The following is a 26866-nucleotide window of genomic DNA, read 5'->3' as shown; positions in this document are numbered from 1 at the left end:
TGTGTCTGGCAGCCCCACATCTCCAAAAACGGCTCCAATGTCTCACTCCAACACCTCCGCTCCAGTACCACCCCCTACCAGGACAACCTTGAATCCCACCCTGTGGGTTTCCTATGAGAGAGATCACTGCATGCCCCTGCCACCTTCACTCCCAGCCCTCCACCACCTCCACCCCAGCCCAGTCTCTAGCCCCCGCTCCCCTGGCCCCTCCCCCAGCCCCACAGCCTCCACAGCCTCCTGCTCCGGCAGGACCCTGGCCCCAGCTGCCCCTGGCCACCTCGCTGTCTTCTCTCTCCCGGTTGCTCACTTGCTCCCCTGCTCTCTCCTGCTCTCCCGGGAGCTGCCGTGCAGAAAGGTTCTGTTCCTCCCAGAAAAAGGCCCACATGGGAACAGGAATGTGCAGAGAGATGAAAAGGCAGCAGCTGCTGAGACAGCAGGCACTGGAGGGGGCCCCCGAGGGGGGGGATCCTGGGGACAACTGGAGGCCGAATGGGTGAGGTGGGAGAGGGCCCCTGAGGAACTGGAGATCTTGGAGGAGACAAAGAGGGGACAGAGGGGTCCACAAGACCATGGGGAAGGCACAGTGAGACCACGGGAAGGACAGGTGGGAGCAGGAGGACGTGGGTGGTGACGGCACAGGAGGCGGAGAAAGCAGTGTGGGAAGACAGAGTGGAAGGGGGTGAGGAGTGCACAGGGAGATGGATGGGGCAGGGTGACGGTGGAGGGTGACAGTGGAGGCTGACGGAGCAGTGAGGGCAGCGCAGGACAGCGTGGTGAGATGGGGCAGTGCAGGCCCAGGTAAGGCCGTTACTTACACGTGGATCGAGAGCGCCCGTCCTCTGTACAGACTGAACGCGCTGCCATACAGGTCACTGGCCACCGAAAGGCTATCCTCTGACCCCCAGCTTGCGCCCACCAGATTAGCTCGAGATGCCCGCACCAGCGGCTCCACCCCCAGGTGCCGTGGCCCGGACCCGGTTGCCTGTGCTTGCCTTGGGCTGCCCGGGAGGCGGCGGGTGCCACCCCCACTGCCCGCTTCCTGCTCCAGGACCGTCTGCCCGCTGCCCCACCAGCTCACTTGCTCCTCCGAGGTGCCTGTCACGGAGGTCGGGGGTGTGTCCAGGGAGGTGCCCACCAGGGTGTCAGAGCCCCCTAAAGAAAGAAGCACTGTGAGACCCAAGGCACCCCTGGTGGGAAACCGGCCTCCCTGTTCTTTGATCACCCCAGAGAGCTCACCCGTGGGGGTGCTGAAGGCCCCGTCATCCCGAAGCTCCAGGCGCTGGGTCCCCTGTACATCGCTGATGTCATCCTCAGCTGTCTCGGAGTCTGGAGAAGAAGGGGTCTGTGTGGGCAGGGCCCTCCTCCCTCTGCCTCCACCTCTTCCCTATGTCGCCTCCTGCCTCCCCCATGCAGGCTCCATCTCATCACTGGTAGGGCTGCCAGCACCCCGTCTGCTCCCTGCTTTTGCTCCCTGCATCCCCCTGCCCAGTCTGGGCAAGATAACCCCACCCATGCCAGTGCCCTGATTCTATCTCTGGGCCCCAGCTACTCACCCTTGCCTCTGTGAGGTCCTCAAAACTGCCATCCCCCCTCCCAACCACTTAATGGATTACCAGGGCCTCATCTCCTCTCCCTCTTCCCCTTGTCAGTGATAGCTTGAGTTCCTGTGCAGCCCCCAAAATAACAAGGTCCTAGGTTCCAAGGCTCTAAAGTCTGGGTTCCAGTACCCCAGGAACAAAGGGGAGTCACCTCAGAGTCGTACTGTCAGGGCACTCGACCAACCGCAGGCCAGCCTGTCCTCTACCCCAAACCAGCTGGAAGGCATCAGGGTGCAGCTGAGGCAGGGTGAGGAGAGGCCAGGGCCAGGTGGGGAAGAGGGAGAAGTGGGGGGCTAGGGCAGGAGCCAGTTTCCTACCGTAACTTTGCTTTCTGCAGGAGCGGAAAACTTCGCTTCCATAGGAGCAGCAGGAGAGAGACAGGGACAGACTGTTATCAGAGCGTTTGCGGGGTAGGGCATGGAGGGTAGGCAGGACAGAGGGAAGCAGGAGGTACCCAGTGCCCTGAGATGCCCTGTGGGGATGGGTGTGGGGGATGGGTGGGGGGAAGGAGACACCTGGAATGTGCCCAGCGCTGGGGAACCCCCATGCTTGGGCTGGTTATTCCAGCTGCCCCAGAGATTCTGGTACCCTTGGCACTTGATGGTGTCGCCACTGGCCACACACACACACCTGCTTGTGCTGAGCCCAGCCACAGACCCAGGCTTCCCATTAGGGGTCAGGCCCACTCTCTATTACATCTGCATCGTGCTTTGACCTCTCCTTGCAAGCCAACCCCCTCATCATGATGTGACAGACACCTTCCTCAAGATCCCTCTTCTACTGTGGAATAGTCCTTAAAAACGCCCAGTAGCTAGGTTAGAAGCAAAGTTTTCTGGGCTTATTTTTCAACTTTCCCAGACTCTGTCAAGTCTGTGCCTCAGTTTCCTTCTGGATGCCATGACAAGCAGGAGGCATGTACTGGTTGCCAAAGCATGGCACTGAGCTCTTCCCCACTTGGCCCTACAGACGGAGAACAGGGAGCCCAGCTCATGGCAGGGTGTGCTAGTGAGCCCCCTCCCCACTGCTGTGCTCAGCTGCCGGGCATAGGGGGCCTCCTTGGGTGGGTGAGTAGATGAGTATGGGGGTGTGTAGGGAGGTCCCACATCTCATGAGCTGTCTTCAGGGCCTTGATGCCTCATGAAGGGACATGGACCAAGAGGAGTGGGCATGGGCTAGAGCAGGGATGCCCATAGTCCACGCACCATGGGTGAGTCGGCCAAAGGCCCGGCGGGAATGGCCGGTTTTCTGAAAGAGAAAAGCCAGAATGAATAGTTGGAGGGAGGCTTGTTCCTGACGTCCCTATGCTTCCCAACCAAACCTGCTATGTCAAGCAGAAACTCATTCCAGGAGCCAGTGTGTGTGTGTTTTGGGGGGTGGTGGACAGAGACCCAGAGCGACCACTTCCCAGGTAGGGAATGTCTCCACTCTGCCCTCTTCCAAGCTACCCAGCTGCCCGGCTGGGCTCCCAGGAGGAGCAGGGAAGGAAGGAGAGGACAGCAGGCTTTGGGTGGAACGCTGGGACTCCCCACTGGACAGAGGCTCACAGCCTGGGACCTGAGCAACACCCAAGACAGAGGACAGGAGACAAGATAGTCAGGCTGACTGAGGAGAAGGAGAAAGAGGAGAAGACTGGGGGGGGGGTGCTAGAATGACAGGGAGATGGAAGGACCAGGACACAGATTTCTGCTGGGGGGAGGGCAGATACCTGGATAGGTGTCGAGTGGGTTGGGGAGAGGTGACAGGGGCAGAGGGTAAGGTCTCCGAAGGGCTAGAGCCTCACGAATGCAGAGAGGAGGCCCGGGTACGAAAAGGACAGGGCAGGGCTTGGGAATTATTGAGCTCAGCGCGGATCCGTGTGCGTTGCTTTCAGGAGCTCCGGAAGGCACCAGAGTGGGGGGCTGGGGAAGGCCGGGCGGGGGACCGGGGCCAGGGATGGACAGAGGCGAGGGAAGACAAGGTAGCAAAGAAGCAACTGGGCGCTCCACGCCGAAGCCTGCGGCGGGGACCCCCCGGGTGGTCGCGGGAATTGCGGGCGATTGCTGGGAGGGTCTGCCCTTCAGCGCGGGGAGGGGCCTGCACGCTCGGGACACAGGCTGGGGCGCCCCCCGAAAAGCGCCTGGCCAGCCGCCCACGGCGGGGATGGGGTGGGGCAGGCGCTGCTCCAGCGCCCCCTCCCCCGGGCCTGGCCGCGATGACCCGCCCTCCCTTTGGGGCGCCCAGCCCTCCCTGCCCCCTCCCGGCGCCACCCGCCCCCGGAGCCCTCACCTGGAAACGCTTCTTCACCCACAGCTTCTTCATGGCGGGGGAGGGGGCCGGGCCGGCGACCGGGCGAGGAGGGGACGGGCGGGGGCGGGGCGGAGTCGGAGGCGGGGCCGGGGGCGAGCCGGGGAGCGGGCGGGAGCCGGCGCGGGTGGCGGAAGGAGCCTGGGGCCTCGGGAGCCCGGGAGTGGGTAAGGCGGTAGCGGCTGCGGCGCCCGAGCTCGCCCCTCCCCTGCCAGCCTGCACCCCACCTGGCTCCCCTTCCCTTTCCTGTCCCCCTGCGTCACCTGGGACGGCCCTCACCTGCCTCCCAGCACCATCACCGGGTCCCTCCTAGGGCTGAGAGCCGTGCACCCCCACCCTGCATCTGCCTCCCGCTCCCTGGGCACATGGGGAAACTGAGGCACAGAAAGGGTTCAGGGGCCCCTAGGTCAGGCCATTCTCTCATTGGCAGCCCAATGCAGCCTTTTTCGCCACCCCCAGCTCCTCCCGCGGGGCCTCTCTGGAAGGTCAGCAGCATCTTGACTTGCTCACTCCACAAACATGCGCACACGTACACTGTGCCAGGCAGTACCCAACCGGCCGCAGAGCAAGGCGCCGGATGGGGGCGCCCGGGTCAGACGCAGGGCAGGGGTCCCTGGGGAAAGGGACTCCGTGCTGACATGGACTCAGGTTATGAAAACCCCCAGGCTCCTCAGGAAAGCCAGAAAGGGCTTGACCTGGAGATTCTTGATGTCCCCGCATGGTCCCTAACCCCCCTTACATTCACACACACACACAAACTAGGATGCTCAGAGGTACTCCTGTCATCCACAAGAGTCCACCCATGTTCTCACACACAGGTGAGTTCACTCACCATTTTTTCTGTGTCCCTCCCCACCCCCCACCCCTGCCCTGCTAAGCACCATGCACACTTTGCTCACACAAAATTCTATCCTCCCACCCCCCATAATCATCATAGCTAAGTTTCTTTAGCAGTTACTAAGTGCCAGGCAGTTTACAAATGTTACCTCGTTCACAACAACCTGGTGAGCTTGAAACCTATACCCATTTAACTGAGAAGCGACTGAGGCTCAAAGAAGTACTACACTTAGCCAAAGCCATACAGGTTCTAAGACTCCATTTGTCCATCAGATAGGAATTCCCATCCCAGCATGCACAGGTAGTGCCTTTCCTGGTTTCTGAGTAATTATGGACACTTACTACATGCTTGGTATGTACCAGGCATTGTGCTAAGCACTTCTATGAATAAACTCATTTAATCTTCACAAGAGGGGGGAGACTGAGGCAGATAGTTATTTGCTCAAGGTCACACAGCCAATACATTGAGGGAGCCAGGATGTTAACCCAGGCACTGTGACAGGGTTCTTGGTCGCTATGCCATAAAGTCTCACATGCTGATGGGTCAGTGAGTCCCCCTAACCTTATTTCTTTAAATCTTGGGTCTAAAATAAATACAGGGACAGACCAATGAGTTTTGTTCAGCCTGTGCAGTGTTCGGGAAGCATGCTGACAATGGCACCTCCCTCATTTTCAGTTTCTACTTGGCTCCTGAGGTTATTTGAGTTTGTGGACCCTTTATTTTAAAAATTAAGGTCATGCCTTGAATATTCTCGGTGCATACAGGTGTTGTTTCCCAGACCACCAGAGGCAAATGTTTCACATACAGACACATGAATGGGGACATGCGCTAAGAGGGTACACAGGTGTGTCCATACTAGTTTCAGTGAGAGGACCTTGCACAGCCACAGGCGCGTTCCCTGTCCACCCCCAAACACACCCACTCACAGATGAGGGAGCTGAGTTGGGGAGGGGAGGTAACTTGAGCCCCTGTTGGCCAGGAGAATCCGAGGGGCTGGCACATTCCTTAGCAAAAATAACCAATGGGCAGCGGGCGTGAGTGACGGGACAGCTGGGCCCAAGACAGGCCGGCAGGATTCTGTGTTCCTGCTCTGAGCCGGCAGTGCTCACCCCTGAAGGGCTGGCCTGGGACATGGTCTCAGGATGGGCCTCCTTTGCCGGCCCCAGATTGCCCCATTTTTCCCCCGTGACTGGCAGCCATGCCCCCCCTGCCACTCCCCAAACCCAGACTTCCAATTTCTTCACTGCCAGCTTTTCCACTTAACCAGAGAAAACCCAAGTCCTCATGTCATGCCTAATCTCTCACCCAGACGCTCCTCTGAGCCACACACACCTGCTCTCCTCCCCTTTGTCTCCTCTCTGTCCGTCCTGGGTTCAGTTTCTCTTTCCTTCCCCTCACTTACTACCCTGTTCTGTATTTCTGAAATACTGTATAAGTTACTTGTTTGCTATATTTTTTGCATATTGTCTCTCTTCCCTCACTAGAAAGTAATCTCCTGGAGGACACGAATTTTGGTCCTTCTCCCCCCACACATGTACCCCAAACACCTAGAACAGTAACTGGCACATAATAGACACTCAATAAATATGGGGCGGGGTCAAGCTGCAGGTGGAGAGTGTGAGGAAAGGTGGAGGTGAGGACAGTAAATCTTCCTGGAACTGTTCCACCCACCCAGCCTTCCCCTTTCTCTGTCCTGACCCTTTCCCAAGAAAGAGCTGGAGAAGTGACCATCTCCCCTTCTACCCAGGATCTTCCCGTGTTTCCTGCACGGGCTTTGGTGGACTTGGGGAGAGAGGTGGCCCTCTGGGCTCCTCTTTTTTCCCAGAGTTCCCTCTGCTTCATGGCCCGTCCTCTTCTCCCTGACTGGCACTGGGCATGAATGGATGTTGACACTCTCCATACCCATTCCCAACTCCATGCCAGTTTCTGCCTGACTTTTTATTCAGACATTCCAAATTCCAGGTGAAAAATACGATAACTTCAGAATATTCCTCAACAAGGGTTCTGGTGCATTTCACACCTTTCCCTTGCCTCAATTGGCCCTCTCTCCTATCTCTAACCTCTCCCCTCCCTGCCTTCAAGTCCCCAGAATGATTCACTACCATCTGTTGACCTTTGACACTTCTGATTGACACTAGAATCTTCCAGACCCTGGCTATGAGACACCAGCTAACACACAGTCTGAGCATCATCATGTTGCCCCTTCTCTTGGCTGAGCTTCTTGGCTGCCCTTCTTACCAACCACCCTTTAGTACAGGTCTCCCCTTCAGCCACGCATGCCCCAAGCTTTGAGGGTAGCACTTGCTCTGGTCATGTGATTTGCACATGGCTTCTCAGCCTATGCATGTGGGAGCCTGACATTTTGAAAGAGAAGACTGCCTATCTTGGAGACTGGGCCAGAAGATGGGTTCTGACAGGAGAAGGACGGTGATGATGACACATCCTTGACTTAGTCTTCTTTGCACACTTCTCTTTCTGTGGACAGGCAGTGTGGACCCAGACCCAGACACCTGGCCTTCAACCCAGCTCTGCCACCTCGCTAACCATGGGACCTTGAGTAAATATCCTCTTTGAACCACAGTTTTCTTATATGAATAATGGTCATAGTAGTAACCTAGAGTTTGAAGATTAAATAATTAAATGAGATAGGGCCCCTTACACATGTTAAGGCTTCTACAAGTATCCTGCACTTCTGCCATCTTCATCTCCTTTGTTTCCTATCCTTTCCTCATTTCTACATCCCCAAATCCCAGCACCATCACTCCAGTTTCCCATCCTCCAAACTCTCCAGCCCATAACCCACTCATTTCCTTGGGGCCCAATCTTCTAGAACCATGCCAATATCCCCCCATCCTTGAGCTAACAACTCAGGCTTCAACAGTGCCAAGAGCCTTAGCATCAGCCTGTCTTGCTGATCCAGAGCAACCCCAGCCAGAAAACTGTGTCCTTCCCTCTGCAGCCAGGTCCTTGCTTGGCTTCCTCGAGTACCCTGAAGTCCTCCTGTTGTTGCTTCCAACCAAGAAAGTTTTCCATGAGTAAGTCTGAGCAATGCCCAGCAGCTTGCCCAGCTGCCTGGACCAGGAGCTGTCACTGGGCTGGGGCTGGTAGGGGGATGGGCAAAAGAAGGGGGAGGAAGCCAGACTCACCCAGTCAGTCCCCCAACATCACCAAAGAAAGTCCCTCCCTGCCTCAAATCAAGTAGGGGAGGCGTAATAATTATGCATGTGGTTCTGGGCAGTGGGACAGACTGAGGCTTCCACCTGTCCTGCCACCTTCTATCTGTACAAGCAGGACATGTTCTGAAATGTGACTTGCTGCAGCCCAATCCTCTTTGTATTCTAACATGAATGTCAAAAGATCCCAGATCCAGCCCAACAGCACCCAGGGCTCTTTTCTCATCCCAAGCCTCTCAAGGCTGCTGTTCCACCAGCCCAGCCCAGCCTGGACACTGTCCACCTGGGTATGCCCAGCAAGGGCTCAGCTTTGCTGGCCATACCACAGAGGGCCTAAGAAAACAGTCCTGCTGAGGGGCTCTTGCACCTCATCACTCCCCACATTTTGAGGGACCAGGGCAGACCAGGAGGCTCCCATCTCCGGAAATGCCAATCATGTAGTGGCTACTCCCCAAATATTAGACAACTCTTCCTCCCTCTCTTTTCCTGTCTCCCCACTGTCTGGAACTTCTCTAGTAGTACAAAGCCCCCAGGGCCCAAACCAGGACTGGGTTCTTAGCTCTGGGATGGTCCTATCTAGCTCTGTCTATAACTAGATTAGTATATCTTGGGCAGATTGCCCTCTCCTCTGGTCCCCAGTGTCCTCACCTGTAAAAGGAAGTGTTTGGGGCTGCAGTTCTCTGTGGTCCTTTCCAACTCCAAACAAACATTATGACCACTACTCTCCTTCTCGGCCCTTTCTTTCCCTTCCCTAATATCTCTCTCTCCTAGTCCTATTCTCATCAATTTATATATCTTTCCCTTTATGTTCTGTTTTCAGTGCCTTTTCCCCTGAGGGGACCAGAGCTGAGGTCCCCAAGAAGTCCACTTGTTCTCCAGCTCAGAAGTATGCTAGGACACACCGCATGGCCTGACCCCAGGCTGGAGAAGCCTGTACCTGCCCAGGTACTAAGCCAACCAGGAGAAGCCAGCCTTGGCCCTCGCTGGCCCAGGCCTGGTGGCAGAGACTCTGAGGGGTTGGGCCCGTGGGAGAGGGGTGGTGGGAGTCGGGCCCTGCTCCTTCTCCTGACTCGGCAGCACCCCAGCACCTTCTTTCCCCTCCAGCTGCTGAGTGCCTTTATCCCTGTGCCTCCTTCCCAGCCTCTGAGGATTTACCCCTCCATGACACCAGCCAGCTGAAGTGATGTGTCCCTCTTAAAAATGCACAGGACATTTCCTGTGCATTTCCTGTAGCCCATTTCCTCTGAATTCAGTTTCTCAAGGCTCAGCCTGCTGAGGCTCTGTCTTGATGGCCTACAGAAGAACCACTTGGCTAACTCAGGGGCTAAGGAAATAAAAAAGGAAGCCCCCAAACAGACATAGGATGGATAGCCCTGGCCTGGCATCCATGCCAACCCCAGCAGGACTGTGAGCACAAGCTCAGGCTCCTGCTCCTCCCCTTCTACCTCGGACCCTCAGCCATTCCTTCACACTCCACCCTGGAATCTGCCCCACGTGGGCAGGGGCTTGAGCACTGGCCTGGAACATCCCTCTTCTAAGTGCTCTGAACATTGGAACCTCTGGTAGACATGGTTCATGGGCTTTCCAGACCAACCCCACATACCCCTGTCCCTCGTCTGTTTGTACAATACACAGTCCAGAGCCCTCTGCAGTGTGCACACACATGCGTGTGCACGTGCACATACAAGCACCCACCTCCATTCATGCCCACAAGGCCCTAGCTCTGGCTCTGCCCCCTGATGTCTTGGACCCTATTCATACACGTCCACTCGCTGGCCTCTTCCATGAAGCCTGGTGCTGTCCACACCGGCCCTGCCATAGCAATGGTGTGTGAGGAGCTCTGGCCCATCCCCTCAACAGCACAGCCTGGACCAGGGGAGAGGGCCCCCTTCTCCAGACACACACAGGCCTGTAAGGGGCTGATGGGAGAAGGTGTCTCAAATTTAAATTGTTGGAGCCAACGCCCATTTCTCCCAGGAGGCTTCTCTCTGCAGGGGAAGGGGGAGCACTTCCACCAGGAAATTCCCCAAGAGGCCTGAGTGGGTCTTGGGCTTGGCTTGCAACTGCTGCCCCTTGACCTCTGACCTGCCTGTGGAGAGCCTCTCTACCTTGACCCCCTGTTCCCTGTACTTTGCTCTGGATGTGCACTTTTGGGCCATTGCAGCTGCTAAGCCAGGACACCTGGAAGAAGGTGGTAGAGGAACCTGTAGGTACCTCCTCCACGTGGCCCCGGCAGCCTTTCTCTACCTCTGAGCAGCCCACCCCGCCGGGCGCGGCCCCCACCTCCCCATTACCTCCGACCTCCAGCACCGTGAGAGCAGCCTCACAGGAGGCCTGGCCCCGCTCGTTCTGGGCCCTGCAGCTGTACACGCCGGCGTCCTGCGCCCCGCAGCTCCGCAGCCACAGGCAGCTGGGCTCAGGGGTCGGCGCGGGCAGGGGCTGCCCATCCCGGAACCAGCTGAGGCTGGGCCGGGGTGTCCCGGTCACCACCACCCGCAGCCGCACGTCGCTGCCCGCGCACACCGCCGCGTTCTTCAGGGGCCGCAGGAAGACGGGCGCCCCGGCCACGGTCACAGCCGCTGGGGTCCCGCCGCCGGCCCCCACCTTGGCCCTCTTCGGGGGCACCCCGGGGCTGGGGGGTGCCCTCGTGCCCACGTCCTCGCCTCGCGTACCCCGGGCTTTCTGCATGGCCTCTGAGAGCTGGGCTGGGGGGACGCCGGAACTGGGCGGCCACGGGGGCACCCGCGGGATGGTGCCCAGGGAGACGAGTCTGGGGGGCCGGCGGCTTGCCTTCCTGCTGCCCGCCCGCCTTCGGCCTGTGCTACCCAGAAGGTCACCAGGGCGGCCGGCGGTTGCGCCTGGGGGCTATTTTTAGGCCCCCCGGCTCGGGTTGCGAGGGAGCTGTGGAGGGAGGGGGCAGTAGAGGAGGGACTTGACTCTGTTGGGCTCCTTCTCTGCCTCCAGGAGCCCCCATCGCCAGCCCAGGCTTAAGTGAGCTTCTGGGGATTTCTTCCAGGCCCCTCCCCCATAGTGTTGCAGCACCCCAGCCCACCCACGGGGGGAGTCGGGTTACCCCTGGGCTCAATCCCATTTTCCTTCCTCCCTCGTCTCAGGCCCCAGGTCCCTGCTCAGGCGGCTGGGGGAAAGGACGAGGAACCGGGCTGGTGAGGTGCCTGCGAGGTGGATAGGCAGGCAGGCCCAAGTGGAGGTGAGTGGACAGCCCCAAAAGAGGGACCAGTCGCCTCGCCCAGCCGCTCCATTACAGCCGGTGAACAGTAAGACCAGGAGTCTGGGAGTCAGGTGGATTCTGGCTCCCAGCTGGTCCTGCCCTTACTCGCTGGGTGATACCAAACTTCTCTCAACCTCCGAGTCCTCATCTATAAAAATGGATAGTCGAATAGGGTTGCAACAGGCAGAAAAGAATCGGCAGGACATTCCAGGCAGAAGTAACACCATGAACAAAACGAGCATGATGAAAGCAGACGGCGCGGTCTTGGAATCAGAGGGGTTTGGCGGGATGGAACCGCAGTGGGTGGGGTGAGTGGAGGAAAGGGAGGTGGGGCTTGACGGAGGAGGCCTTGGTTGCTAAGGGCTCTACCCGGACGTTAGGGGGCGCCACCAGGGTTTTAAGCAGGAGAATACCATGGTCGGAGGGGTGTATTAGGAGGATCCCTTCGTGGAGGGTGGAGAGAGATGAAAGCCAGTTACAGCTTGGTTCTCCAAGGCTGGTGCCTGTTAAAATTCCAGATTCCCTGTCCCACCCCCAGAGACGCTGGTTCAGCTGGGTGAGCTGGGGAGGGTCCAGGAATCTGCACATTTAACAAATGGCCCAGCTGACTCTCATGTGTCTAAGGGTTGCAGTTTGAGAAACATCAGTACAGGACCTTACTGCTTTTAAAAGTCCAGATGGGACCTTTGTGATAGACAGTCCTACATCTTGACAGTGGTGGCGGTCACATGAATCTACACAAGTGACAAACGTGCATAGAACTAACACGCACACACACTAAAGAATGCATGTAAAACTGGTAAAATCGGAAGCAGGTGGGTGGACTGTACCAATGTCACTTTCCTAGTTGTGATGCTGTACTATAGTTATACAAGATGTTATTACCATGGGGGGAAACCAGGTGAAGAGTATACAGGATCTCTCTGTATTACTTCTTATAACCACAAGTGAATCTACAGTTATCCCAAGTTTTAAAAAAAAAGCCAGAGTGCATTGACTCACACATGAAATCCCAGCACTTTGGGAGGCCAAGGCAGGAGGATCACGTGAGGCCAGGAGTTTGAGACCAGCCTGGGCAACATAGCAAGACCTGGACAAAAAAAAATTAGCTAGTAGTCCTAGCTACTTGGGAGGCTGAGGCAGGATGATTGCTTGAGCCCAAGAGTTCAAGGCTGCAGTGAGCTATGTGAGCTATGATCATGCCACTGCACTCCAGCCTGAGCAACACAGCAAGACTCCACTCAAAAAAAAAAAAAAAAAAAAGTCCAGATGGGAGACCCAGGCCTCCTGACCTTGAGCTCTGAGGAATGAAGCCTGAGAAGGCTGAAAGGAACAATAACAGAGAAGAATACCTTTAACCTTGCCTCCTCACCCCCACACTCATTCTGGCTACTGAAGTCAAAGTGTGTGTGTGTGTGTGTGTGTGTGTGTGTGCGCGTGCGCATGTGTTTGGAGAGGATGCAGAAGATACAATTTAAACACTGAATTATATATATATTTATTAAGAGTCTTGAGGAATATTTTTTTTTAGTTTGCATACATTAAAGCTTACTCTTTGCGATGTGCAGTTCTCCGGGATTTGACAAATGCATAGAATCATGCATCCTGGGACCACACAGAGCAATTCCATTACCCTAAATATTCGCTTGTGCATCCCCTTTGTAGTCAACCACACCCTTCTCCGCCAACCCCTGGCAACCACTGATGATGAATTGAATTCTAAAATGTAAATTGAATTTTAAAAGGTAAAAATGTGGAGGAAGGCATTGCAAACAGATGATACATCAAGAACAAAGGAATAGAGACTTTTTAAAAGCTAATAACCCAGAGCCACACAACATTGTGTCTAACAGATTTGCGTGGAATGCAGAGGGTAGTCTATAAATGTTGGCTCGTTAGTTGGTTGGTTGAATAAATTAACCATGTGATCTTAAGCTAGTCAATTAATGTCTCTAAGCCTCAGTTTCCTCATCTATCTACAGTATTCAGGTAGCCCAATTCAGGATTATTTATTCATTCATTCAACAGACATTTTTGAGGTCCTGCCTGGCACGGTAGTAGGGACTAGAGATGTAGCAGTGAACAAAACAGACAAGGATTCCTGCCCCCGTGTTGCTTATATTTGAGAAGAGAGACAAACACCAAATATAAAGAAATAAAGAAATTGTAAAGATTTTAGAAGGAGATGAGTACTATGGACAGAGTACTATGGACAGGGTAAGCTTGCCAGGGGTTGCAAGTGGGGTGGGAGATTGCGCTTTCAAACAGGGTGGTTGGCGTTGGCCTCCCTGTGAACATTTGAGCCAATCTGTAGTAAGGAAGGAAATAATGCAAGCCTCTGGGAAGGACCGCTTCAGACAGAGGTGGAAATACGCCTCCGAGAAGAGACAGAAGGCCAGGGAGGCTGCGGGGACAGGGCGGGGAGAGTGAAGGGAAATGGGTCAGACAGGTAGCAGGGGCCAGATGGCCTAGCATCTTGTGAGTCATAACACTTTCATTCCCAGTGAAGTCATCTCAGAGCTTTGAGCATAAGAATTACATGATCTGACTTACATTGTTGTGATGGTATTAAATTATTATATTAAATATTAAAATGAATATTAACTATTTAAAAGGGCCTGGCACAGAGCCTGGAACACAGCTTGTCTTATGCCTTCATAGATCTGTAATTGGGGCATTCATCGATTTGCACTAGGGGTCTGTGGGCCTAGGTAGGGAGGGCACAGGCCCATGCAGGTCACTGGCGCCCTCTCCTGGGAGGAGCCCCCACTAGCTGTGACAGCTGAAAGCAGTTAGGGCTCTGGCCAGGCTGGTCACCCAGGGCAGCTGGCTGCCAGACACTTGTCTGTCCCTTTGCATGGGCCCCACAGTGCCCGTGGGCTGGCGCCAGGCTGGGTGTGTGTGCTGCCAGTCTGCCCTGCCTTTCGATCACAAGCCTATGGTGTCATGGAAAGAGATCCTGGCTCCAGAGGCCAAGGAGCCTGAGGGCCCAGTCTTCTTTTGCTACACACTGCTGTGTGACCTTGGCAGGTCACCCCACCTCTCTGGGCCATGGAGCATTTCTTCAAGCTGTGCCATGTACCATTTGCCTGGCACACAGGAAAATCTCAGTAAATGTTCATTAAGTCAGTGAATAAATTGGAGGCCATCAGCCCTTCCTGGTGAATATTTAATTTAGAGAAAAGTGAGTAAAAGTGCTTAGTAGGTATTCATTCAGCAAATATTTATATATTTAATGAGTACCTACTATTCTTCTGGGCACTCTTCTGGGCACGGGGATAGAGTAGTGAATAAAATGGATAAAAACCCTATGCTTGAGTAGCTGACATTTTAGGTGTTAAATCAAAGGTCACTGGTGCATTTGCATATGTGCTCCAGGTGGTGAAAGGAAGGTGGGAGGAAGTGCATGGGTAGAATGGGGCAGGGGTCTCAAGGGACAGGGGTGGGAAGGTATCCAGAGTGGACAGACAGTGTAGGAAAATGCCCACTGAGCTCTCAGCTCCTGGCATATGGACCTATCTACCTCCACAATCGTTCCTGCTCCCCTACCCAGTGGGGCCAGAGCTGGTCTGGGCCTGGTCCCTTGGGTTCAGTGGGAAGCTGATCAGTCCTCTGTGCCCTCTTATTTTCCAATGTTCAGAGTCTTGAACACTTCTGCCGCCACCGCACCCCTTGGCTACCCAATTGCCCCCCAAACCCTATATTGAATTATTAAGGTTTTCCTACAGATTTGAAATGCTTCCTTTAATGTATGTGTATCTCATATGTATATGAGTCTTGCTTTAAACACTATTTTTTCCATTAATATTTGTATATTTCTTCTTCATTAACAAATCTGTTTTAGTTATCATTACCTCACATTTCAATGTTTTATCCCGTGATTCATAATTTTTTTTTTGTATGTCCTATGTCTCCCAACCCCCATCCTGCCCATCTTCCCCAGTTCTCTTAACATTTTCCTTTGGTACTTTGATTGAGATTGCATTGCATTGAAATTATAAAGGAATGGAGGATGAATTGGCACCTTTGGAGTACTGAGCCTTCCTATCCAAACACAGAATAGATCTTTCCATTTTTTAGAATATTACTTTTATTGAATTGGCCCCTGTGCATAAAACGGGCATAAAACAGAAGACACTAGAGCATCTCCAGGAACAGGGAGAGCTTTTACCATGGAGGCAATGGGGGATTGTTGTGGGAGGGGTACATTGAAGATCTGGTTGTGTGTATACGACTACATGAGACCCAAATCTGTTTTGGTGTTTGGTTTGGTTTGTTTTTGTCCATTCCCTGGGTTCCTTGGGTCACTGTCCAGCTCCCAAGGAGATAGGCAAAGCTTACAAACCAGAATTTCTAGTTCCAGAAAGGCTTTGCTCAGAAAATACCTCCCCCTGGGGGACAGAGAGTGGCTCTGGGCCACTCTTTGAGGACAAGTGGGTAGTAGTCATAGGAGACAGGTCTGTTGATAAGGAAGGGCTTTCTTTCAGAGTTGCTCCCAGCTGGAAGGGGCCACCATAGAAGCAGGGAGTCCTCTGACACTGGTGACATTTAGGCAGTTTGATGAATGCTCACCAAGGATGTTGGGGCAAGACTGAAAAGGAGATTTCTTTTCTTTTCTTTTCTTTTTTTGAGACAGAGTCTCGCTCTGTCACCCCAGGTGGGGTGCAGTGGCCTCATCATATTAATAGCTCACTGCAACCTCAAACTCCTGGACTCAAGCAATCCTGCCTCAGCCTCCCAAGTAGCTGAGACTACAGGAGCATACCATAATACTGGCTAATTTTTCTATTTTTAGTTCAGACAGGGTCTCAGTCTTGCTCAGGCTGGTCTTGAACTCCTGAGCTCAAGCGATCCTCCTGCCTTGGCCTCCCGAAGTGCTAGGATTACAGGCGTGAGCCCCCTCGCCCAGCCCTGGGAAGGGGGTTTCTGCACTGTGAAGGTCATTTCCTGGGAGACTTCTGAGGTCTGACTCTGAGAGTCTAAGATTCTTACATTTCCTCCACCTTAGTGACTAGTCTGTACTGAAGCATGGTTTTCAGGGGGCTGCTGCTTTCAAAACCTTCCCTGACCTACATGTCCCTTTATTCCTTGTGGGACAGATGAGTGCTCTTAACTCATTCAGGGGAAAGAGGAGGGAGCCAAAAACTCCAGAAACTACTCACAGATACACACTACCTCTTATCCACCTGGCCCAGCCCCACCCAGATGTCTCCCTCACAGAGGCCAGCTCAGGTCCAGGGCCCACAACAGGCACAAGGAAAAGCCCCTTACCCATCCCTCCTCCTCCATCCCAGCATGAAGACACTGGAAATGCTACTTCCAATTTCATTTTCTGTGAGGGGCATTATGGAGTTTCTCTACAGGTGGACTTGGGTAGTTCTGGGGTCCGTTCACCCTGCTTGAGCACTGGCGGCGAAGGAAATGACCACGAGTCACCAGTGGCAGGGTGGGGGGACCTGGCATGTAGCCCCTAGGTATTCCCAGGGCAAAGGTGAAGAATATCAGGGAAAGGGGCCCTTCTTAGAGCAAGGAGCGACTTGTGAGCGAGGGCTGCATCAAAGGAAGCAGAGAAAGAGACACCAGAAAGGCTTTTGGAAGTTTCTTGAAAAGCCAGTTTGGAATGTCACATGAGGGACTTGAAGAGTAAAATTCTATTAGGTTTATTTCACCTACAGACTGAGTTTATTATCTTTGTGATCTCTACCCTCTTCCCATCTCCTTTTAAGGATAATCCCTTAAATCTGGAAGGTCTGCTTGGATCCATCAAGTTTCCTAAATCTTTGGTCTACTAGAATGTATTTTCTGGAAGGAGTAAAAGAGAGACAGCCTTCACTTCTGCTGCCACTGCACCCCTTGGCTACCCAATTGCCCCCCAAACCCTATATTGAATTATTAAGGTTTTCCTACAGATTTGAAATGCTTCCTTTAATGTATGTGTATCTCATATGTATATGAGTCTTGTTTAAACATTATTTTTTCCATTAATATTTGTATATTTCTTCTTCATTAACAAATCTGTTTTAGTTATCATTACCTCACATTTCAATGTTTTATCCCGGATTCATAATATTTTTTTGTATGTCCTATGTCTCCCAACCCCCATCCTGCCCATCTTCCCCAGTTCTTTTAACATTCCTTTGGTACTTTGATTGAGATTGCATTGCATTGAAATTATAAAGGAATGGAGGATGAATTGGCACCTTTGGAGTATTGACCCTTCCTATCCAAGCACAGAATAGATCTTTCCATTTTTTAGAATATTACTTTTCTTGAATTGGCCCCTGTGTATAAAACGGTCTTAGAAAGGGTTAATGGAATGAGACCATTAGCACTTTTTTTTTTTTTTTTTTTTTGAGACAGAATCTCACTGTCTTGCCTGGGCTAGAGTGCCCTGGGGTCAGCCTAGCTCACAGCAACCTCAAACTCCTGGGCTCTAGTGATCCTCCTGCCTCAGCCTCCCGGGTAGCCGGGACTACAGGCACACGCCACCGTGCCCGGCTAATTTTTTCTATTTTTAGTTGTTTGGCTAATTTTTTTCTATTTAGAGTAGAGATGGGGTCTCGCTCTTGCTCAGGCTGGTCTCAAACTCCTGAGCTCAAGCAGTCCTTCTGCCTTGGCCTCCCAGAGTGCTAGGATTACAGGTGTGAGCCACTGTGCCCAACCCAAGGCCATTAGTTTTTTTGGAGAAGGGACTGAGGAAGCCCAACTTCAGAGCCAGTAGGTAGGGAGCAGCATGTTCTTAGAAAAGAACAGCAGGTGGTGCCCCCTGGCCCTGCTGATCTGAAGGTGGGGTCAGGGGCATAAAGGGGCAGTCTGGGAAGTGGAGCCTACCAGGAGGTATTTCTGGTTTTTCAACAAAAACCCCTGTCCAGTGCTCCATGCCCCGTGTGCTGCAGGCATACAGCAAGGCTGGGCGGCTCTGGGAACAGAAGCTGGTGCAAGGCTCCAGGGGACAGCCCATCTCAGGGTGATGGGTGGCACGACAGGGTCCTGGGGCCCCCAGAGGAGACCCAGCAGTCCAGACAGTAGGGGCATGCTTGGCTTGTGCTTATGTCTTTATTGTTTCTGTCCAGAGCCCCTGCAGCGGGGAGGGCAGGCGTGGGGAGGTGGGTGCCCCTCCCGCCAGCCTGAGACCGCTCTCTGCCTCTCTCCTCTCCTCTCCAGCATCTCACCCACCCTCTCTCCTTCTCATTCTCCTGCTCCCACATCCGGCACCTTCGGGGGTTCCCTCTTGCAGCCCCTGCTTTCTAAGCCCACCCTGGGCTAGGGAAAGGAAAGTAAGGGACCAAGGGGACAATTTGAAACCCCCCAGTGTCCACAGGGTCCAGTCCGTGGCTTCCTGCCCAGCTTGCTGAGGAGGATGCCCTTTCTCTCTCCCGGGCTGGGGGTTGGGAAGGCCCACGGGGCTCAGTCCTGACCCTGCGGTGTCCCAACACCTTGCTCTGGGGCCTTCTCCAAAGCCAGAGGCTAGTGCCTGAGGTCACGGAGGTGGGAGGGGCAGGGTCGCTGCTCTAGCCTAGGCTCCGTCCAGCACAAGAGCCAGGCTCACTCACTTCCAACAGCCAGGACTCATGGCTGGGGTCTGCAGAGGCGGCTGGGGTGCTCTCTGTGGCTGGGCAGGCATGGGCCATGTCCCCTGTGGGGACCATGAGGGATGGTAGGTGAGGAGGGGTCAGAGGCAGTGAGGGGTGGTGTCCTGGGCTGGAAGGAGGCTGGCTTCAGGAGGCAGTGAGGACAGGGGCAAGGACGGTCTCTGGCGGCAGCAGGGCTCTGGCTTTAGAGCACCTCATGTTGCTGCTGTGTGGCCTCACTGACGACCTATTGAGGGAGAGAAGCCCAGTCAAACCGGTGCTGGCCACAGCATGGAGCCTAGGCCCTGAGCCCCCCCACCCCAGGGCAGCAGGACACCTCTACCCCCCCTCAGCCAGGAGCCCGAACCAGGGCAGCTGGTGGAAGACAGTACTCCCAGATACATCCAACGCCCCCACCAAAGGTAAGGAGACCAGACAGACCACTCACCTCCCCATCTCGGGTCTCGATGGTCTTGATCATCACCGTCTTCTTGGTATGGACCTCAGAACCCCTTTGTTCAGGGCTGGTTTCTATAACAGAGCCATTGCATGCTCAGCCTGACCAAGTCCAGGCAGGGCTGCACCAGGGACTGGGGCTCCATACCTGACCACACTGAGCAGAACCTTGGCAGACTCCTACCCCCTCAAGATGGGCTTGTGACTTCTTCAACAAGACTTTAGCACCTCTCCTTGAGCCCAGCACCCAGCAGGTGGCTCTGCAGTCCCTGGGACTCAGGAACCAACAGATTTGCTCTACGTGTGGGGGTGGGGGAGGGCTGACACAGGAGGGCAGAGGAGACCCACACCTCCTTGCTTGCTCTCCACCTCTGGGCTCCAGGAAAGCTCTGCATGGATGTATATTCTGGGGCTCCCCTCCTCCAAGACAGAACCCCAAAGCCCAGTCTCAAGACATTCTTTTGGAAGACCTTATAGTACCTGTCCCTCTTTAAGACTTGGGACGAGCAACTTGATGTCTTAATGAAAGTGAGACAGAGCAAGAGCCAGGCACTGATTCATTGTGCTGGTGGTCAGCCACTTGACCTCTCTGCCTCAGTTTCCCCAGCGAGGAGACTGAGCAAAATGGCAACAATGGTGCTTGCCCTATCACAGCCTCAGAGCTATTGATTTGAAAAATCAGTGCATAGGTTTTTTTTTTCTTTTCTTTTCTTCTCCCTCTCTTTTTTTTTGCATTGTGCAGTTTTAAATGCAAGACTCACACTTGGTGTCTATATAAACAACTAACAGAAAATAGAAGTTCTGAGTTTTATGGGCAGGGTCAAATTTAGGTCCTTGGTATTATGAGTCTGGTGTTCACGAATCTCCTTAGCAAGCAACTAGCCTGTGATAAATGTTGCAACTTGGTGGAGCACAGCGTGTATTTTTTCCTGATGGAAATGAACGTCGAAGATATAAAAGATTTGATCTAGGAAAGGAGAAGCTGCCAAGGACTCCGACTTGCTTTCCTAATGCATCATTATCATGTATTTCTCTGCTCTCTGGGGTTGGAAAGCCACTCGATCTGCATATTACTAATGTCAGGGTGGCAGAATGCCCTAAGAGCTCACTCTTTTCATTGTTTGGCTTTGCTAAGATTTGGCTTCATTTTTTCAAACATGCATCCAACATCTTGCTCCAGCAAACTGGAAGTGTTCAACAAACAGCCGGTGGGGGGGGGGGTCCTGCTTGGCAACATGCCAAACAGACAATGGGCAGTGGTGCCTTCTAGCCCAGGGAGTAAGACCTGCACCTACAGCCAGGCCCCCAAGGACATCCCTGCTACTTTCAGAGTTTGGGATTCAAAACAGAGGCTGCTTCCTGAAGCCCAGTATTCCCAGAAGGCACAGAAGATGTGGTAAATAAAATACAACACAAAACAATCAAATAAAAAGCTCTGTCAGGCCGGGCGTTGTGGCTCACGCCTGTAATCCTAGCACTGTGGGAGGCTGAGGCGGGCGGATCGCTCATAGGTCAGAAGTTCGAAACCAGCCTGAGCAAGAGCGAGACCCTGTCTTTACTAAAAATAGAAAGAAATTAATTGGCCAACTAAAAATATATAGAAAAAATTAGCCAAGCATGGTGGTGCATGCCTGTAGTCCCAGCTACTGGGAGACTGAGGCAGAAGGATTGCCTGAGCCCAGGAATTTGAGGTTTCTGTGAGCTAGGCTGATGCCACAGCGCTCTAGCCCAGGCAACAGAGTGAGACTCTGTCTCAAAAAAAAAAAAAAAAGCTCTGTCAGAAGTTGCCTGTTCTACGTCTATCTAAAGTGTCCTACCTACCCACAGTGACTGCCTCTCTCTTGCCCAGTCCCCAGGCCTGGCCCTGGCCCCATGGTCCCATCTTCTCCTCCTGGCTGGCCTTGGGCAGTGCCCATGCTGGACTCTTGGCCCCAACCTCTACCTCCTAGCACACACTCACCTCGGAAGTTGAGGGTAGAGAAGGTCTGGATCGGGAGGTTGATCCTGAGAAGGGAGAGACCAAGCCCCCAAAGAGTTAAGGACCCTCCCATGTCTCCCTTTGACCACCCATCAAGGCTAGCCATGGTCCTCCGTGAACACTATCCTTATCTGTCCCAGTCCCACTGACCCCCACACTCCCACTGCCCACATTGCTCAGGGAATGGGGTCAAAGGCCAACGGCAGCTGTCCCAGGAGTAGTCCCTTCTGGAAGGATCATCTATTTTCAACTCTGGCCTGCTGGCATGACACCAGGATGCCCAACCCTACCACACCCTCCAGTTCACCAAGGTTTCCTTCTTGCTCCTGGCACTGCAGGATGTAACAATAGCAGCTGTGGATGACATACATTGTGTGTGCCCACCCTCCAGCCAGGCCAGTTCCGGGAGCTGACCATCTATGCCTAAGGCTGGGAAAATCCCACACTCCTTTAGCTACCTTCAAAGGCCATCGCATGTAGATGTCATTCTAGGAAATCTGAAGTTTTTCTTTAGGTATAAGTCTATATCTAAACACGTCTGCTGCTTTTTAAAATTTTTCCCATATTATTATTTTTATGAGTATCAAGGGGTACTAGTGTTTGGAGTAATTGACCTATTTTAAATTGAGGCTAAGTTTACATATAGTGAAATGCACAGATCTTTAATGTACAATTCAATGAGTTTTGATCAGTGTCTACATCCATGTAACTATCAATCCAAATCAAGATATAGAACATTTCTATTACCCCTGAAGGATCATGTGTCCTTCCAGCTGTTTTCTGTGTCTGTAGGTGGGTTGATACAAGCACGTTGTCTCTGTCTTTCCCTCTGAGCATGTGTTTGTGCTTGCGCCCTCCTTGTGTGTGTCTCTCCCCCTCTCTGTGCCTATCCGTGTGCAAGGCTTTCTCTCCCCCTCTGTCTCATTTGTCTCCATCTCCTCCTTCCCTTTCCTTTATCATTCCCCACTCTGCTTTCATCTCTCCCTTGACTGGCAGTAATATTTTATTACTGGTTGCTGAATATGGTTTTATGCTGCTGGTTCTTAATTCTGAAGGTGGATAAGGGAATACTTTATATTTCTCTTTTTATAAATGCTGTTAATTAAATTGCTTTTTACTCAGGTGGCCTTGGTTAATTCTCTGCAATTAGCAGAGTGGCGGCCTCTGGTATAAAATCATTTCCAGATCTTGTTGAGGTGAACCAGAGCCCCAGGGGGCAGAAATGGGCCCCCAGCTCCGCAACCCCTGCCTCGCCCCTCACCGGCTCTCCTCGCCCTCCAGCAGCTTCCGGTAGGTGGCAATCTCCACATCCAGGGCCATCTTCACGTTGAGCAGGTCCTGGTACTCGCGCAGGTGGCGGGCCATCTCATCCTTGAGGTGCCGGATCTCCTCCTCCAGGCGTGCGATGTTGTCCTGGTAGCCACTGGCCTCACTGGCAAAGCGGTCCTCCAGCTCCCGCATCTGCCTCATCAGGGAATCGTTCTGCAGTGGAGGGGGAGCCCAGGTCAAAGACAGGCTGTCCTGGGAGGAGGACACTAGGGGCCCAAGACAGAGACGTAGGCTTGGGACTGGGAGGCAACTCCAGATGGTCAGATCCAGGAGTTGTCAAAGGTTTCTTGGCCAGGGAACCCTGAGCCCAAATGAAGTCTATATGTGGACACTCAGAGAATCAAACAGAAAAAAAGAAGCATCTATATTCAGCCTTCTTGTCCCCACACAGGGAGTTGCCCCAGGAACCTCCTGACTCCTTAGTGCCCAACTGGAATCCACACATCTGGCGTCTGGTTTCACCCCAGTTGTAGATTTGAGGAGATGGATGCCCAGAGAGGGTCTGTGATGTGTCCCAGGTCAGAGTGAGGGTGTGAGCTGCAGGCAGGGAGGGGCTGGACCTAGCGGGCAGGGACTCACAGTGCCCTTGAGGGCGTCGATCTCGCAGGTGTAGGACTGGATCTGGTGTCGGTATTCCATCATCTCTTGCTTGGCCTGGCGCAGCGCATCATTGTTCTTGTTGGCTGCCTGGGTCAGGTCCGACACCTGAGGGCAGAGAGAGGGGCCCTAAGATGAGCAGGATGCAGGATGCAGGTAGCAGGAGCAAGGGAGCATGGAGATTCTGGGATCACCCTTCTCCCCATGGATGGAGCCACAGACAGCACCTCCAAACTGGGATTAAGGGGGACAGAGGTGCCATCGTCCCTGGGCCAGGCCACCCACCTTTGACTTGTACCACTCCTCAGCTTCAGAGATGTTCTTAGCCGCGATGGTCTCGTACTGAGCCCGGATGTCCCTGAGGGCAGCAGTGAGGTCTGGCTTGGACATGTCCATCTCCACCTGGACCTGCTGTTCCTGAAGCTGCGCCTGCAACTCACGGATCTCCTGCAGGGTGTGGTTGGGCTTCAGTCCCTTCTTAGGGCCCACATAGCACCCTCACACCCCTATTCCCAGAGCCTTGCCCTACCCCCACTTTCCAATTGCTTTCCCACGGCCTAAGGACTCCGAGGCAGAGAGGCTGAGCCGTACCTCTTCGTGCACTTTCTTAAGGAACGCGATCTCCTCGTTGAGAGATTCGATTCTGCGCTCCAGGTCAATTCGAGCTAGAGTGGCTGCATCCACATCCTGGGAGAGGTCAAGCAAGAAGCACAGGGTCACCAACCACCCAGGTGGGGCGGAGGGAGACCAGGAGCCATGTAGGGGGTACAGAAGTGGGCTCACCGATCGGAATGCAGCCAAATTGTTCTCTGCTTCTTCTTTCAGCTGGATCTCCTCCTGCAGCCTGGCCAAGACAGGCAAAAGGACAGACAGTTGGAGAGGATAAAGCTGACAGTGGAGACGACTGGCTGGGGGCTGACCAGGGAGTGGGCCCAGGGCAGAGAGGTAAGGCCTGTCTGCGGGATAGAGACAGGAGCCCAGGAAGGCAGCGGCAGAGGCCCCGCCCATCTAGGGAGGGTGCACCACGTGGCCCAGTCTCTGCCCTGGAGCCACACCCTTGAAGTCTATGTCCCCACCAGACTGTGACCTCCCTGGGATTAGAAACTATCTCTTTTATCCACTTGTGTGTTCCCAGCTGCAGCCTGGCTCATATAGCTGATCAATTAATGTTTGTGATTTTGGTGGCAGGAGGGTAACTCTGGTCACTTGTCCTATCAGAAGCAGGACCCTTGAATACTCTATATTCATATAGAGTATTCATATACGCTGCTCTTTTCATACTGGGAGGCTGGTGGAGTCTCCCATCCAGCCTTTCCCAAGCTTTCTGAGGGCTGCAGCCCCCCACTCACTCCCTTTTTCTCTAGCCTGGCCATTCACCTTGTGAAACGACACAGCCTCAGTAGGTCCAGGGGCTAAGCTCTCTCCTCCCCCACCCTGGGCCTCATCGCAGCTGAGCTGAGAGCTATTGCTTGGACTCCTGCCCCCTGCCCTTCCCAGCCTGCCCAGCTTTCCCTGTCACCTGTCATCCTCCCCGTCCCTCTGACTACACTACACTCAGGTCCTCTTTCAGCCTCTCCTCCACCCATGTGCCTGCCTCACCCCATCAACATCACCCCAGCATTTTAGGATGCTTTTAAATGAGGCTGCCCACAGGGCCCCGGATCCCCCAAGGTCTCTCATTTCCACCCCATGATCTATATCCCCAAGAAAATTCCTCCTGTGTAGCGTGGGGACACAAGGGAGAGACCTTGAGTCTATCTCCCCCTTAAGGACACAGGAGGATGACCCTCTCCGACCCCAGGAGAAGAACTCTAAGCCCAGCCCCCAGGCCTAGCCTCCTCCGCCCTTCCCGCAGAAAGGGAGCGCGGCCCTCACTTGGCCTTGAGCCGCTGCAGGTCGTCGAGCAGGTTGTCGCGCTCCACGTCGACGCGGGCGCGCTGGTTGGTGAGCACCTCCACCTGGCGCCGCAGCTCGCGCAGCTCCTCCTCGTAGAGCTCGGCGACACGCGTGGGCTCGCGGCCCTTGAGCCGGTTCACCTCGGCGGCGAGCGCGGCGTTCTGCTGCTCCAGGAAGCGCACCTTCTCGATGTAGTTGGCGAAGCGGTCATTGAGCTCCTGCAGCTCCACCTTCTCGTTGGTGCGCGTGGTCAGGAACTCCTGGTTCACCGCGTCCGCCAGGGAGAAGTCCAGCAGCTCGCCCGCGCCGTAGGAGGAGGGCGCGCGGGTCGCCCCCAGCCGGCTGGCCCGCAGCGACCCCAGGCCCCCAGCCCCGCCCGACGTGCGCGACACCTGGTACACGCGGGACGTCACCGAGCTCGAGGAGCCCTTGCTGCCGAAGCCCGCGCGCGGGAACACGGGCGAGCTCAGCGGGGAGCCGAGCGGGAAGCCCGGGGCCCCGCCGAAGGTGCGGCGGTAGGAGGACACGCGCTGGCTGGACGAGTAGGCCTGGCTCATGGTGGCGGCGCGGGCGAGGCTGGGCGGGTGCACGGAGGAGGCGGCAGGCGAGCGGCCGGCCGGAGAGTGGATGCGAGGGGAGACAGGGCCCCTAGCCGTCTGCACTATTTGTATCCCTCCTGACATCAGCCCCCGCCACCCCTCCCCTGACAGCTGCAGGATCCCGCTGTCCTGCCAGGAAAGGGCGGCCGCTGGGCTGGCCGTGGGGGCGGGGAGGAGCGCCCCTGAGCCTGCGGGTGTGGGGCCTCGGAGGGGCTGACCCACTCGGGAGAGCAGGAGACAGGCCCGCCGACTGCTTCACCAGGGCAGCAAGCATGTTTGGAGCCCCCAGGCGGCCCCCTTTCACCCTTTGGTGCTTGCCTTGTCTTGGGGGTGCTAAGAGAAAACAGCAGGTTAGAGGCATCCATTTAGTTTGAGGGTTCCACTTTTGCTCGCAGGAGAGACTTTGGTTCATTTCCTAAAGGGTCAAGGCCTGTTCCCAGGAAAGGCCCCAAACCACCTTATTTCTAAAGATTCCCTTGAAGTTGCAGAGGTTTGGGAGGGCTCAGGCAAAGACCAGCCAGGCCAAAGGGGGTCTCTAGGCAGGCAGGGAGGCTGGGAGGGCACCTGGCAGGCAGAGCAATCCTGGCCAGAGCCTGCCTGCCTGTGTATGTCCACTGGCACCTGCCTTCTGGCTCTGAGCCTCAGTTTCCCTCTAGACTAGGGCAGCCCTCTTCCTCCCCCCTATGCCTGAGGGCAGGGCCTCAAGTTTATAAACAGCTCGGTGATTTCCACCAGGGTCTGTTGAGCTTTCAGTTTCCAATTGCTATATACACTCCCACCCCCATGCCAGCTTCCCCTGGCTCCTGCCCGTTGGTCCCCCCACCCCTCCCTGATTCATCCCCCTACTCACGCCACCCACACCCACACACACCAGGGGTTTGTGTTTTGTCAGGAGCCACACGTCAACCCAGCCATCTCCCTGGCAGCAACAGCTGCCAACCCGAAATACCAGAGTTGGTATTTATAGAGGAGAATGCATCGGTTCGGGAAACAAGGCACAGGAGAGGAGCTCCGGGGGTGGGGGCCGGGTACCTGAGGAGGCACGGACGGGTGTCAGAGGGTTGAGGAAGGCTGGGGGTGACAGTCCCATTCACTTTCCACCCCATAATGCTCCAGGCCCCCCAGTAGGAATGGAACCCCATGAAGGGCTTGCCCATCTCTTCACAGTCACCTCTTTAGCACAAGGCACTCGCTGACCCCTAAGGACACCCACACTTCTCCACGAACACTGGCTGTGTCTCTACACCTCCACCTGGCACTCCACAGACCCCTCTTAGGAGGCCTGACCCTTTTGGAACGCAAAGCCTGGAAATCGAGCT

General features: G+C 54.6%; 2 protein-coding genes across 8 annotated transcripts in view; both read right to left on the bottom strand.

The window, feature by feature from the left end:
* Positions 1 to 10696, bottom strand: part of SPEG (striated muscle enriched protein kinase) — a 55794-nt gene extending 45098 nt beyond the window's left edge. For 3 of the 7 annotated variants that reach the window (XM_012740154.3, XM_076005968.1, XM_076005970.1), the window contains exons 1-5: positions 3864 to 3940; positions 2801 to 2843; positions 1916 to 1945; positions 1237 to 1326; positions 816 to 1152 (exon numbers count right to left, since the gene is read on the bottom strand). In XM_012740154.3, the coding sequence (XP_012595608.3) occupies positions 816 to 1152; positions 1237 to 1326; positions 1916 to 1945; positions 2801 to 2843; positions 3864 to 3896 (533 nt within the window). In that variant the 5' untranslated portion in view covers positions 3897 to 3940. Of the gene's footprint in view, positions 1 to 815; positions 1153 to 1236; positions 1327 to 1915; positions 1946 to 2800; positions 2844 to 3863; positions 3941 to 10186 lie in introns of those variants that run through there. The other 4 variants (XM_012740151.3, XM_012740152.3, XM_076005969.1 and 1 more) reach the window with 2 other exon arrangements.
* Positions 10697 to 18158: 7462 nt separating this feature from the next.
* On the bottom strand, positions 18159 to 25590 carry DES (desmin). The gene is made up of 9 exons (XM_012740164.2): positions 24928 to 25590; positions 23836 to 23896; positions 23644 to 23739; positions 23338 to 23499; positions 23035 to 23160; positions 22388 to 22608; positions 21109 to 21152; positions 19141 to 19223; positions 18159 to 18939 (listed from the first exon to the last, which is right to left on the bottom strand). The coding sequence occupies exons 1-9, from the start codon at positions 25503 to 25505 to the stop codon at positions 18898 to 18900; spliced, it is 1413 nt and encodes a 470-aa protein (XP_012595618.2). The 5' UTR covers positions 25506 to 25590; the 3' UTR covers positions 18159 to 18897.
* Between the last annotated feature and the right edge of the window lie 1276 nt (positions 25591 to 26866).

Source organism: Microcebus murinus, chromosome 8, assembly GCF_040939455.1.
Source record: "Microcebus murinus isolate Inina chromosome 8, M.murinus_Inina_mat1.0, whole genome shotgun sequence".
Lineage (NCBI taxonomy): Eukaryota > Metazoa > Chordata > Mammalia > Primates > Cheirogaleidae > Microcebus > Microcebus murinus.
Note: the sequence above shows the minus strand (reverse complement) of the source record. Positions and strands in the feature narration are given on the sequence as shown.

What these genes read in the sequence shown, in the direction of transcription:
- DES (XM_012740164.2), bottom strand. Translation starts at nt 25,505, where the DNA reads ATGAGCCAGGCCTACTCGTCCAGCCAGCGCGTGTCCTCCTACCGCCGC. An exon ending in AGGAGTGGTACAAGTCAAAG is followed by an intron (nt 23,161 to 23,337) that starts GTGGGTGGCCTG and finishes CTCTGCCCTCAG; the next exon opens with GTGTCGGACCTGACCCAGGC. An exon ending in CTCTACCCTCAACTTCCGAG is followed by an intron (nt 19,224 to 21,108) that starts GTGAGTGTGTGC and finishes GCTCTGTTATAG; the next exon opens with AAACCAGCCCTGAACAAAGG.